The 12,851-nt window shown below is 46.0% G+C and overlaps 1 protein-coding gene across 1 annotated transcript in view; it reads left to right on the top strand.

Moving 5' to 3' along the window:
* Nucleotides 1–12,851, top strand: part of LOC121568500 (small G protein signaling modulator 2-like) — a 148,254-nt gene that overhangs the window by 109,006 nt on the left and 26,397 nt on the right. The window contains exons 11-12 of the mRNA XM_045220933.1: nucleotides 11,688–11,856; nucleotides 12,206–12,270. Of these exons, the coding sequence (XP_045076868.1) occupies nucleotides 11,688–11,856; nucleotides 12,206–12,270 (234 nt within the window). The remainder of the gene's footprint in view (nucleotides 1–11,687; nucleotides 11,857–12,205; nucleotides 12,271–12,851) is intronic.

Raw genomic sequence — 12,851 nt, 5'->3', positions numbered from 1 at the left:
ATCACCTGGTATATAGCAGTGACTATAAACTACCACCACACCACGGGCAGCCGTGCTCCCTCGCTGGATGATGAAGAAGAAGAGGAGGATAGACTCCAGGCTATGATCTCAATGATCTGCTGGCGGAACCTCACAGATCCTAATGTCATGAAAGGTTTTTATCCCTTCACCTGACCTACCTCAACCCCCCCTTACAAACTTCACTACCCACAATTCACCTCCTGGTCCATCCCTCCCTATCCTACCCTGCATGCACCCCAAACCTCTCCAATCCAAACCTCTCTCCTCTAAAGCGCTGTGTGTCTTTGTCCCAACAGTGCAGGGTAGGTTGGATGCTTGGGAGAGTGGAGGGCTCTCTTTAATACAAAAATGACAAAACTAGTTTGGTATAAAGTTCCTCATCATCACATGATAAAGAATGCATTTCCACTTGACACTGATAATGTGTTATGATAGTGACCTGACTGCACTGATTCATTAACATTGATGTTGGCTAGACCGTGGTGCATTGCCATGGTGAGAACTACAGCTAGGTCAAGTGGCACGTCCGTCCGTCCGTCCGTCCGTGTGTGTGTGTGTGTGTGTGAGAGAGAATCTGATGTAACTGATTCATACTGTAGGCTAGAATTACCTGACCCCCCTTTATTCAGCATTTACATCAGTGTTCCCCTGTAGGAACCTTGAATCAACAGGCTGCTTGTACTTCTGTAGATAGATTCTATTTCAATTGTCAGGGTAAGAGGCGCTAAGCAACGATGTCCTGTATATAAACCCTGGATTGCTGATGCTGTGTATTGGCCAATGAGAAGCTTTGAAGCCACTGGTCGGTCATATTGGTATTCCCCAGTAGGAGCAGTCCTCCATAGGAATGAATGGAATTATACACTATTTCAATAATATGTGTTAAGGACAACATTTTTACCATGTTAGTCCCAGTTACTATGGTCCTTTCCTCTCAATGGAGCAGTACCATGTTATTCCCAGTTACTATGGTCCTCTCCTCTCAATGGAGCAGTACCATGTTATTCCCAGTTACTATGGTCCTCTCCTCTCAATGGAGCAGTACCATGTTAGTCCCAGTTACTATGGTCCTCTCCTCTCAATGGAGCAGTACCATGTTAGTCCCAGTTACTATGGTCCTCTCCTCTCAATGGAGCAGCACCATGTTAGTCCCAGTTAATATGGTCCTCTCCTCTCAATGGAGCAGTACCATGTTAGTCCCAGTTACTATGGTCCTCTCAATGGAGCAGCACCATGTTAGTCCCAGTTACTATGGTCCTCTCCTCTCAATGGAGCAGTACCATGTAGTCCCAGTTACTATGGTCCTCTCCTCTCAATGGAGCAGTACCATGTTAGTCCCAGTTACTATGGTCCTCTCCTCTCAATGGAGCAGCACCATGTTAGTCCCAGTTACTATGGTCCTCTCCTCTCAATGGAGCAGTACCATGTTATTCCCAGTTACTATGGTCCTCTCCTCTCAATGGAGCAGCACCATGTTAAATCAAATTCAATCTAATCAAATTGTATTTGTCACATGCGCCGAATACAACAGGTGTAGACCTTACCGTGAAATGCTTATTTACAAGCCGTTAACCAACAATACAGTTCAAGAAAGAGTTAAGAAAATATTTACTAAATGAACTAAAGTAAAAAAAAATATTAAAAAGTAACACAATAAAATAACAATAATGAGGCTATATACAGGGGATACCGGTACTGAGTCAATGTGCGGGGGTACAGGTTAGTTGAGGTAATTTGTACATGTAGGTAGGGGTAAAGTGACTATGCATAGATAATAAACAGCAAGTAGCAGCAGTGTAAAAACAAAGGGGGGAGGGTCAATGTAAATAGTCCAGGTGTCCATTTGATTAATTGTTCAGCAGTCTTATAGCTTGGGGGCAGAAGCTGTTAAGGAGCCTTTTGGACCTAGACTTGGCGCTCCGGTATCGCTTGCCGTGCAGTAGCAGAGAGAACAGTCTATGACTTGCGTGACTGGAGTCTTTTACAATTTTTTGGGCCTTCCTCTGACAATGCCTAGTATATAGGTCCTGGATGGCAGGAAGCTTGGACCCAGTGATGTAGTGGGCCGTACGCACTACCCTCTGTAGCGCCTTATGGTCGGATGCCGAACAGTTGCCATACCAGGCGGTGATGCAACCGGTCAGGATGCTCTCGATGGTGCAGCTGTAGAACTGTTTGAGGATCTGGGGACCCATGCCAAATCTTTTCAGTCTCCTGAGGGGGAATAGGTGTTGTTGTGTCCTCTTCACAACTGTCTTGGTGTGTTTGGACCATGATAGTTTGTTGGTGATGTGGACACCAAGGAACTTGAAACTCTCTCCACTACATCCACGTCGATGTTAATGGGGGCCTGTTCGGCCCTCCTTTTCCTGTAGTCCACGATCAGCTCCTTTGTCTTGCTCACATTGAGGGAGAGGATGTTGTCCTGGCACCACACTGCCAGGTCTCTGACCTCCTCCCTATAGGCTGTCTCACCGTTGTCAGTGATCAGACTTAATGATGGTGTTGGAGTCGTGCTTGGCCACGCAGTCATGGGTGAACAGGGAGTACAGGAGGGGACTGAGCACACACCCCCGAGGGGCCCCCGTGTTGAAGATCAGCGTGGCAGATGTGGTGTTGCCTACCCTTACCACCTGGGGGCGGCCCGTCAGGAAGTCCAGGATCCAGTTGCAGAGGGAGGTGTTTAGTCCCTGGTTCCTTAGCTTAGTAATGAGCTTAGTGGGCACTGGTGTTGAACACTGAGCTGTAGTCAATGAACAGCATTCTCACATAGGTGTTCCTTTTGTCCAGGTGGGAAAGGGCAGTGTGGAGTGTGATTGAAATTGCGTCATCTGTGGATCTGTTGGGGCGGTATGCGAATCGGAGTGGGTCTAGGGTTTCCGGGATGATGGTGTTGATGTGAGCCACGACCAGCCTTTCAAAGCACGTCATGGCTACTGACGGCTATCACTTTCTTGGGCACAGGGACTATGGTGGTCTGCTTGAAACATGTAGGTATTACAGACAACACTTACCAGTTGGTCAGCGCATGCTCTGAGTACACGTCCTGGTAATCCGTCTGGCCCTGCGGCCTTGTGAATGTTAACCTGCTTAAAGGTCTTGCTCACATCGGCTACGGAGAGCGTGATCGCACAGTCTTCCGGAACAGCTGGTGCTCTCATGCATGCTTCAGTGTTGCTTGCCTCGAAGCGAGCATAAAAGGCATTTAGCTCGTCTGGTAGGCTCGCGTCACTGGGAAGCTCGCGGCTGGGTTTCCCTTTGTAGTCCGTAATAGTTTGCCATTCCCCAGTAGGAGCGGTCCTCCATAGGAATGAATGGAATTCTATAGTATTTCAATGAACATTTTCAAGGACAAAATTATGCATCTAATTATTGTTGTTGTTGTAGTGGGGACAGTAACATTAGTAATCTAAAACAATTATACTTTAAGTTAATTTTTTCCATGTTATTCCCAGTTACTATGGTCCTCTCCTCTCAATGGAGCAGTACCATGTTATTCCCAGTTACTATGGTCCTCTCCTCTCAATGGAGCAGTACCATGTTAGTCCCAGTTACTATGGTCCTCTCCTCTCAATGGAGCAGTACCATGTTAGTCCCAGTTAATATGGTCCTCTCCTCTCAATGGAGCAGTACCATGTTATTCCCAGTTAATATGGTCCTCTCCTCTCAATGGAGCAGTACCATGTTAGTCCCAGTTTCTATAGTCCTCTCTTCTTAATGGAGCAGTACCATTTTAGTCCCACTTTCAATGGTCCTCTCCTCTCAATGGAGCAGTACCATGCTAGTCCCAGTTACTATGGTCCTCTCCTCTCAATGGAGCAGTACCATGTTAGTCCCAGTTACTATGGTCCTCTCAATGGAGCAGTACCATGTTAGTCCCAGTTGTTGTGGTCCTCTCCTGTCAATGGAGCAGTACCATGTTAGTCCCAGTTAATATGGTCCTCTCCTCTCAATGGAGCAGTACCATGTTAGTCCCAGTTACTATAGTCCTCTCAATGGAGCAGTACCATGTTAGTCCCAGTTACTATGGTCCTCTCCTCTCAATGGAGCAGTACCATGTTATTCCCAGTTACTATTGCCCTCTCAATGGAGTGGTTCCATCTTAGTCCCAGTAGTTATGGTCCTCTCCTCTCCTCTCAATGGAGCAGTACCATGTTAGTCCCAGTTACTATAGTCCTCTCAATGGAGCAGTACCATGTTAGTCCCAGTTACTATGGTCCTCTCCTCTCAATGGAGCAGTACCATGTTATTCCCAGTTACTATTGCCCTCTCAATGGAGTGGTTCCATCTTAGTCCCAGTAGTTATGGTCCTCTCCTCTCCTCTCAATGGAGCAGTACCATGTTAGTCCCAGTTACTATGGTCCTCTCAATGGAGCAGTACCATGTTAGTCCCAGTTAATATGGTCCTCTCCTCTCAGTGGAGCAGTACTATGTTAGTCCCAGTTAATATGGTCCTATCCTCTCAGTGGAGCAGTACCATGTTAGTCCCAGTTAATATGGTCCTCTCCTCTCAGCTCCTCTCAGTGGAGCAGTACTATGTAAGTAAGCATTTCACTGTAATGTCTGCACTTGTTGTATTCGGCGCATGTGACCAATAAAATTTGATTTGATTTGATTTGTTAGTCCCAGGTAATATGGTCCTCTCCTCTCAGTGGAGCAGTACCATGTTAGTCCCAGTTAATATGGTCCTCTCCTCTCAGTGGAGCAGTACCATGTTAGTCCCAGTTAATATGGTCCTCTCCTCTCAGTGGAGCAGTTCCATGTTAGTCCCAGTTTCTATAGTCCTCTCTTCTTAATGGAGCAGTACCATTTTAGTCCCACTTTCAATGGTCCTCTCATCTCAATGGAGCAGTACCATGTTAGTCCCAGTTTCTATAGTCCTCTCTTTTTAATGGAGCAGTACCATTTTAGTCCCACTTTCAATGGTCCTCTCCACTCAATGGAGCAGTACCATGTTAGTCCCAGTTAATATGGTCCTCTCCTCTCAGTGGAGCAGTACCATGTTATTCCCAGTTAATATGGTCCTCTCCTCTCAATGGAGCAGTACCATGTTAGTCCCAGTTACTATGGTCCTCTCCTCTCAATGGAGCAGTACCATGTTAGTCCCAGTTTCTATAGTCCTCTCTTCTTAATGGAGCAGTACCATGTTAGTCCCATTTAATATGGTCCTCTCCTCTCAATAAAGCAGTACCATGTTAGTCCCAGTTACTATGGTCCTCTCCTCTCAATGGAGCAGTACCATGCTAGTCCCAGTTACTATGGTCCTCTCCTCTCAATGGAGCAGTACCATGTTAGTCCCAGTTACTATGGTCCTCTCTTCTCAATGGAGCAGTACCATGTTAGTCCCAGTTGTTGTGGTCCTCTCCTGTCAATGGAGCAGTACCATGTTAGTCCCAGTTAATATGGTCCTCTCCTCTCAATGGAGCAGTACCATGTTAGTCCCAGTTACTATAGTCCTCTCAATGGAGCAGTACCATGTTATTCCCAGTTCCTATGGTCCTCTCTTCTCAATGGAGCAGTACCATGATATTCTAGTTACTATGGTCCTCTCCTCTCAATGGAGCAGTACCATGTTATTCCCAGTTACTATTGCCCTCTCAATGGAGTGGTTCCATCTTAGTCCCAGTAGTTATGGTCCTCTCCTCTCCTCTCAATGGAGCAGTACCATGTTAGTCCCAGTTACTATGGTCCTCTCAATGGAGCAGTACCATGTTAGTCCCAGTTAATATGGTCCTCTCCTCTCAGTGGAGCAGTACTATGTTAGTCCCAGTTAATATGGTCCTCTCCTCTCAGTGGAGCAGTACCATGTTAGTCCCAGTTAATATGGTCCTCTCCTCTCAGTGGAGCAGTACTATGTTAGTCCCAGGTAATATGGTCCTCTCCTCTCAGTGGAGCAGTACCATGTTAGTCCCAGTTAATATGGTCCTCTCCTCTCAGTGGAGCAGTACCATGTTAGTCCCAGTTAATATGGTCCTCTCCTCTCAGTGGAGCAGTACCATGTTAGTCCCAGTTAATATGATCATCTCCTCTCAATGGAGCAGTTCCATGTTAGTCCCAGTTTCTATAGTCCTCTCTTCTCAATGGAGCAGTACCATGTTAGTCCCAGTTTCTATAGTCCTCTCTTTTTAATGGAGCAGTACCATTTTAGTCCCAGTTACTATGGTCCTCTCCTCTCAATGGAGCAGTACCATGTTAGTCCCAGTTACTATGGTCCTCTCCTCTCAATGGAGCAGTACCATGTTAGTCCCAGTTACTATGGTCCTCTCCTCTCAATGGAGCAGTACCATGTTAGTCCCAGTTACTATGGTCCTCTCCTCTCAATGGAGCAGCACCATGTTAGTCCCAGTTACTATGGTCCTCTCCTCTCAATGGAGCAGTACCATGTTAGTCCCAGTTACTATGGTCCTCTCCTCTCAATGGAGCAGTACCATGTTAGTCCCAGTTACTATGGTCCTCTCCTCTCAATGGAGCAGTACCATGTTAGTCCCAGTTACTATGGTCCTCTCCTCTCAATGGAGCAGTACCATGTTATTCCCAGTTACTATGGTCCTCTCCACTCAATGGAGCAGTACCATGTTAGTCCCAGTTATTATGGTCCTCTCCTCTCAATGGAGCAGTACCATTTTAGTCCCACTTTCAATGGTCCTCTCCTCTAAATGGAGCGGTACCATGTTATTCCCAGTTAAAATGGTCCTCTCCTCTCAATGGAGCAGTACCATGTTAGTCCCAGTTACTATGGTCCTCTCCTCTCAATGGAGCAGTACCATGTTAGTCCCAGTTACTATGGTCCTCTCTTCTTAATGGAGCAGTACCATGTTAGTCCCATTTAATATGGTCCTCTCCTCTCAATAAAGCAGTACCATGTTAGTCCCAGTTACTATGGTCCTCTCCTCTCAATGGAGCAGTACCATGTTAGTCCCAGTTAATATGGTCCTCTCCTCTCAATAAAGCAGTACCATGTTAGTCCCAGTTACTATGGTCCTCTCCTCTCAATGGAGCAGTACCATGTTAGTCCCAGTTGTTGTGGTCCTCTCCTGTCAATGGAGCAGTACCATGTTAGTCCCAGTTAATATGGTCCTCTCCTCTCAATGGAGCAGTACCATGTTAGTCCCAGTTACTATAGTCCTCTCAATGGAGCAGTTCCATGTTATTCCCAGTTACTATGGTCCTCTTCTCAATGGAGCAGTACCATGATATTCTAGTTACTATGGTCCTCTCCTCTCAATGGAGCAGTACCATGCTAGTCCCAGTTACTATAGTCCTCTCCTCTCAATGGAGCAGTACCATGTTATTCCCAGTTACTATTGCCCTCTCAATGGAGTGGTTCCATCTTAGTCCCAGTAGTTATGGTCCTCTCCTCTCCTCTCAATGGAGCAGTACCATGTTAGTCCCAGTTACTATGGTCATCTCAATGGAGCAGTACCATGTTAGTCCCAGTTACTATGGTCCTCTCCACTCAATGGAGCAGTACCATGTTAGTCCCAGTTACTATGGTCCTCTCCTCTCAATGGAGCAGTACCATGTTAGTCCCAGTTATTATGGTCCTCTCCTCTCAATGGAGCAGTACCATGTTAGTCCCAGTTGTTATGGTCCTCTCCTGTCAATGGAGCAGTACCATGTTAGTCCCAGTTACTATGGTCCTCTCGTCTCAATGGAGCAGTACCATGTTAGTCCCAGTTACTATGGTCCTCTCAATGGAGCAGTACCATGTTATTCCCAGTTTTATGGTCCTCTCCTGTCAATGGAGCAGTACCATGTTAGTCCCAGTTACTATGGTCCTCTCGTCTCAATGGAGCGGTACCATGTTAGTCCCAGTTAAAATGGTCCTCTCCTCTCAATGGAGCAGGACCATGTTATTCCCAGTTTTTATGGTCCTCCCTTGTTAATTGAGCAGTGCAATGTTAGTTCTCGTTACTATGGTCCTCTCCTCTCAATGGAGCAGTACCATGTTAGTCCCAGTTACTATGGTCCTCTCGTCTCAATGGAGCAGTACCATGTTAGTCCCAGTTACTATGGTCCTCTCCTCTCCGCTCAATGGAGCAGTACCATGTTAGTCCCAGTTACTATGGTCCTCTCCTCTCCGCTCAATGGAGCAGTACCATGTTAGTCCCAGTTATTATGGTCCTCTCTCAGCACTGTTGGGTTCTGGGGCACAAAGAAATGCTTTGATTATTTGCTCTGTTGTTATTCCCTTTTGCACTCTTTTTGGTGTGGTTTGAAACCCTTCTGTGTAGTTTTTGTTTTGGCTCCATTGTCTTCATTTACGTTCACTGCAACATGCCTGACGCATTTGCATGTGAGATATGCAGCAACCAGTTTCATTTTGTTTTAATAGAATGTGTTAAAATATATATATATATATATATATATACACAGTGGGGAAAAAAAGTATTTAGTCAGCCACCAATTGTGCAAGTTCTCCCACTTAAAAAGATGAGAGAGGCATGTAATTTTCATCATAGGTACACGTCAACTATGATAGACAAAATGAGAAAAAAACATCCAGAAAATCACATTGTAGGATTTTTAATGAATTTATTTGCAAATTATGGTGGAAAATAAGTATTTGGTCAATAACAAAAGTTTCTCAATACTTTGTTATATACCCTTTGTTGGCAATGACACAGGTCAAACGTTTTCTGTAAGTCTTCACAAGGTTTTCACACACTGTTGCTGGTATTTTGGCCCATTCCTCCATGCAGATCTCCTCTAGAGCAGTGATGTTTTGGGGCTGTCGCTGGGCAACACGGACTTTCAACTCCCTCCAAAGATTTTCTATGGGGTTGAGATCTAGAGACTGGCTAGGCCACTCCAGGACCTTGAAATGATTCTTACGAAGCCACTCCTTTGTTGCCCGGGCGGTGTGTTTGGGATCATTTTCATGCTGAAAGACCCAGCCACGTTTCATCTTCAATGCCCTTGCTGATGGAAGGAGGTTTTCTCTCAAAATCTCATGATACATGGCCCCATTCATTCTTTCCTTTACACGGATCAGTCATCCTGGTCCCTTTGCAGAAAAAACAGCCCCAAAGCATGATGTTTCCACCCCCCATGCTTCACAGTAGGTATGGTGTTCTTTGGATGCAACTCAGCATTCTTTGTCCTCCAAACACGACGAGTTGAGTTTTTACCAAAAAAGTTCTATTTTGGTTTCATCTGACCATATGACATTCTCCCAATCCTCTTCTGGATCATCCAAATGCACTCTAGCAAACTTCAGACAGGCCTGGACATGTACTGGCTTAAGCAGGGGGACACGTCTGGCACTGCAGGATTTGAGTCCCCTGGCGGCGTAGTGTGTTACTGATGGTAGGCTTTGTTACTTTGGTCCCAGCTCTCTGCAGGTCATTCACTAGGTCCCCCCGTGTGGTTCTGGGATTTTTGCTCACCGTTCTTGTGATCATTTTGACCCCACGGGTGAGATCTTGCGTGGAGCCCCAGATCGAGGGAGATTATCAGTGGTCTTGTATGTCTTCCATTTCCTAATAATTGCTCCCACAGTTGATTTCTTCAAACCAAGCTGCTTACCTATTGCAGATTCAGTCTTCCCAGCCTGGTGCAGGTCTACAATTTTGTTTCTGGTGTCCTTTGACAGCTCTTTGGTCTTGGCCATAGTGGAGTTTGGAGTGTGACTGTTTGAGGTTGTGGACAGGTGTCTTTTATACTGATAACAAGTTCAAACAGGTGCCATTAATACAGGTAACGAGTGGAGGACAGAGGAGCCTCTTAAAGAAGAAGTTACAGGTCTGTGAGAGCCAGAAATCTTGCTTGTTTGTAGGTGACCAAATACTTATTTTCCACCATAATTTGCAAATAAATTCATAAAAAATCCTACAATGTGATTTTCTGGAGAAAAAAAATCTCTATTTGTCTGTCATAGTTGACGTGTACCTATGATGAAAATTACAGGCCTCTCTCATCTTTTTAAGTGGAAGAACTTGCATAATTGGTGGCTGACTAAATACATTTTTCCCCCACTGTATATATATATATATATCTCTTTCCTTTCTTTGCTCTGATGTAGTTTTCTCCTCTTCCTCTGTTGGTGCAGTCATTCTTTCTGCAATGCTGTTCACTGTAATTCTTCACTAACCCCTGTCGTCCCCTCGTCCCTTCCATTGTGACCGCTAGGTCCTGTGGGGTTCCGCAGTAGTAGAGACATCGACAAAACTTTGGTTCCTACCCTGTCACACTTTGGTTCCTACCCTGTTACAGTATCGTTATGTCAAGACCCGGGAGTATATTACCAAAAACCCTAAAATCACTTCCTGTTCAACTTTGAATTCAATTTACCCCCAAAAAAATACATTTTCTAGGGAGTCCGAATGCATGGTCTCCTTTCCACCAGCATTTTATGTTTGGTTCTGTTTTATCGTTTTGATTTCCTGGTTTTTCTGCTGAACAACCAAAGAGCAGCTACTCATATTCATAACAGGTCATCAGCTCTACCCTGAAGAATTAAGGTGAAGAGCATTTCTTTAATGTTCTTTCTATTTTTGGTATTCCCTCATTGGCGTCCTTTTTTTTTTTTTTTTTTTTTGTGTTCCTTTTCTGTCGTCGTGTTCTGGCTTTATGCTTCCTGCATGGCCTGAGAACCCTGCTGCCCTGTCTCTCTCCTCTTGTCCTTCTCCTTCTCCTCTCCACCTCTCCTCTCCTCTCCTCTCCTAATGTTTTTGTTGGTCCTCTGTGGAGCCAGTCTGTTCTCTATGTTGGGTTCTTTCTGCCCCAGCATGCTCTGCTCTGTCTGCTCGCTGCCCATAACTTCTTCTTATTCATTTCCAAGTTTTTCTTTATTCTCAATATTCTCAATGTTGTGTGTTTTATGATGCCTGTCTGACTCACTTATGGATAACCACATAAATGTATACCTCATCTATGTGAGCGATGTACGCAAAATGAAAAATACATATTTGAAAGAGCAATTATTTATTTTTGAAGCTGAAATCGATTAATTAATTGATGTCATGTATAGTAACAGATCATGTAATTGGATGTTAGCTAGATTAGTTTAGTGTAGCTCAGTTGGTAGAGCATGGCGCTTGCAACGCCAGGGTTGTGGGTTCGATTCCCATGGGGGGCCAGTATAAAAATAAATAAAAATGTATGCACTCACTAACTGTAAGTCGCTCTGGATAAGAGTGTCTGCTAAATGACTAAAATGTTAAAAAAAAAAGTCAAATGTGTCTCAGAGCACCTTAAGCTTCTCTGTCCCTACTGATTGTTTGATCTCTTTTCCTGTTGTTGTACTCCCCCTTGCTCCATCCCTCTCTCGCTCTCCCTCACTCTCTCCCTTCTCTCTCCATCTGTCTTTCCATCCCCCCCTCTCTCTCTCTCTTGCTCTCTCTCTCTCTCTCTCTCTCTCACCCTCTCTCTCTCTCTCTCTCTCACCCTCTCTCTCTCACCCTCTCTCTCTCTCTCCATCCCTCTCTCCATCCCTCTTTCCCCCTCCATCCCTCTCTCCACCTCTCTCTCTCTCTCTCTCTCTCACCCTCTCTCTCCATCCTCTCTCTCTCTCCCTCTCTCTCACCCTCTCTCTCTCTCCCTCTCTCTCACCCTCTCTCTCCGTCCTCTCTCTCCCGCTCTCTCCATCCTCCCTCTCTCCCTCTCTCTCTCCATCCTCTCTCTTTCCCTCTCTCTATCTCCCTGTCTCTCCATCCCCCCTCCAGACCATGGGGAGATGATGGACATCCAGGGTGCGTATATAGGAGGCAGCCCGTCTTCATGGCAGCAGGCAGCAGAGAGCACCAGTCACATGTCGTCATGTCTGTGTTGCTCCACAGGGGGCAGTAACGTCTCCTTGGAATACCCAGCAGGCTGCACTTGCATCCACGACCGGTGAGAATACACACACATACACACACACACACACATGGACTCACACACACGTGCACGCACACACACACGGACTCAAGAACTCACACATGCACACATACATACATGCATGCATACGCACGCACACACACACATTCCGTTCCTCACACACAGTCCGTTCCTCACACACATTCCATTCCTCACACACATTCCGTTCCTCACACACATTCCGTTCCTCACACACATTCCGTTCCTCACACACATTCCGTTCCTCACACACAGTCATGCACTCTGATTCTATCACATCATTAATTGATAACCTGAAATGATGCTATCATCATCTCACCGCTGTGTGTGTGTGTCCTGTTTCCAGGATCCCTCTGAAGATGCTGTGCCAGAATATGAAAAGGCAGATCATCTCCAGGGCCTTCTACGGATGTAAGTCTGTCTGTGTTCTTTCTCTCAAAGTAGTTTGTTTGTCAGTTCCCTGTTCATTAATAAAGGGAGAGACCTCCTGTCTTCTTTTATCTTTCTTTCCCTCCACTCCTTCCTTCCTGTCTCACGCCCTCCCTCTTTCTCATGTCCTATCTCTTTCTCTCCTTCCTTCCTGTCTCACGCTCTCCGTCTGTCTCTCTCATGTCCTATCTCTTTCTCTCCACTCCTTCCTTCCTGTCTCACGCTCTCCGTCTGTCTCATATCCTATTTCTTTCTCTCCACTCCTTCCTTCCTGTCTCACGCCCTCCGTCTGTCTCTCATATCCTATTTATTTCTCTCCACTCCTTCCTCCCTCTCTCTCATGTCCTCCCTCTCTCTCATGTCCTATCTCTTTCCCTCCACTCCTTCCTTCCTGTCTCACGCCCTCCGTCTGTCTCTCTCATGTCCTATCTCTTTCTCTCCATAACTGTGTCTCTCTCCCTCCCTCCCTCCCTCCCTCCCCCCCCCTCCCTCCCTCCCTCCTCCCTCCCCCTCCCCCTCCCTCCTCCCTCCCTCCCTCTCTCCCTCTCTCCCCCCCTCCCTCC

Source organism: Coregonus clupeaformis, chromosome 6 (genome assembly GCF_020615455.1).
Source record: "Coregonus clupeaformis isolate EN_2021a chromosome 6, ASM2061545v1, whole genome shotgun sequence".
Lineage (NCBI taxonomy): Eukaryota > Metazoa > Chordata > Actinopteri > Salmoniformes > Salmonidae > Coregonus > Coregonus clupeaformis.
This window is presented reverse-complemented; position numbering and strand designations above follow the sequence as displayed.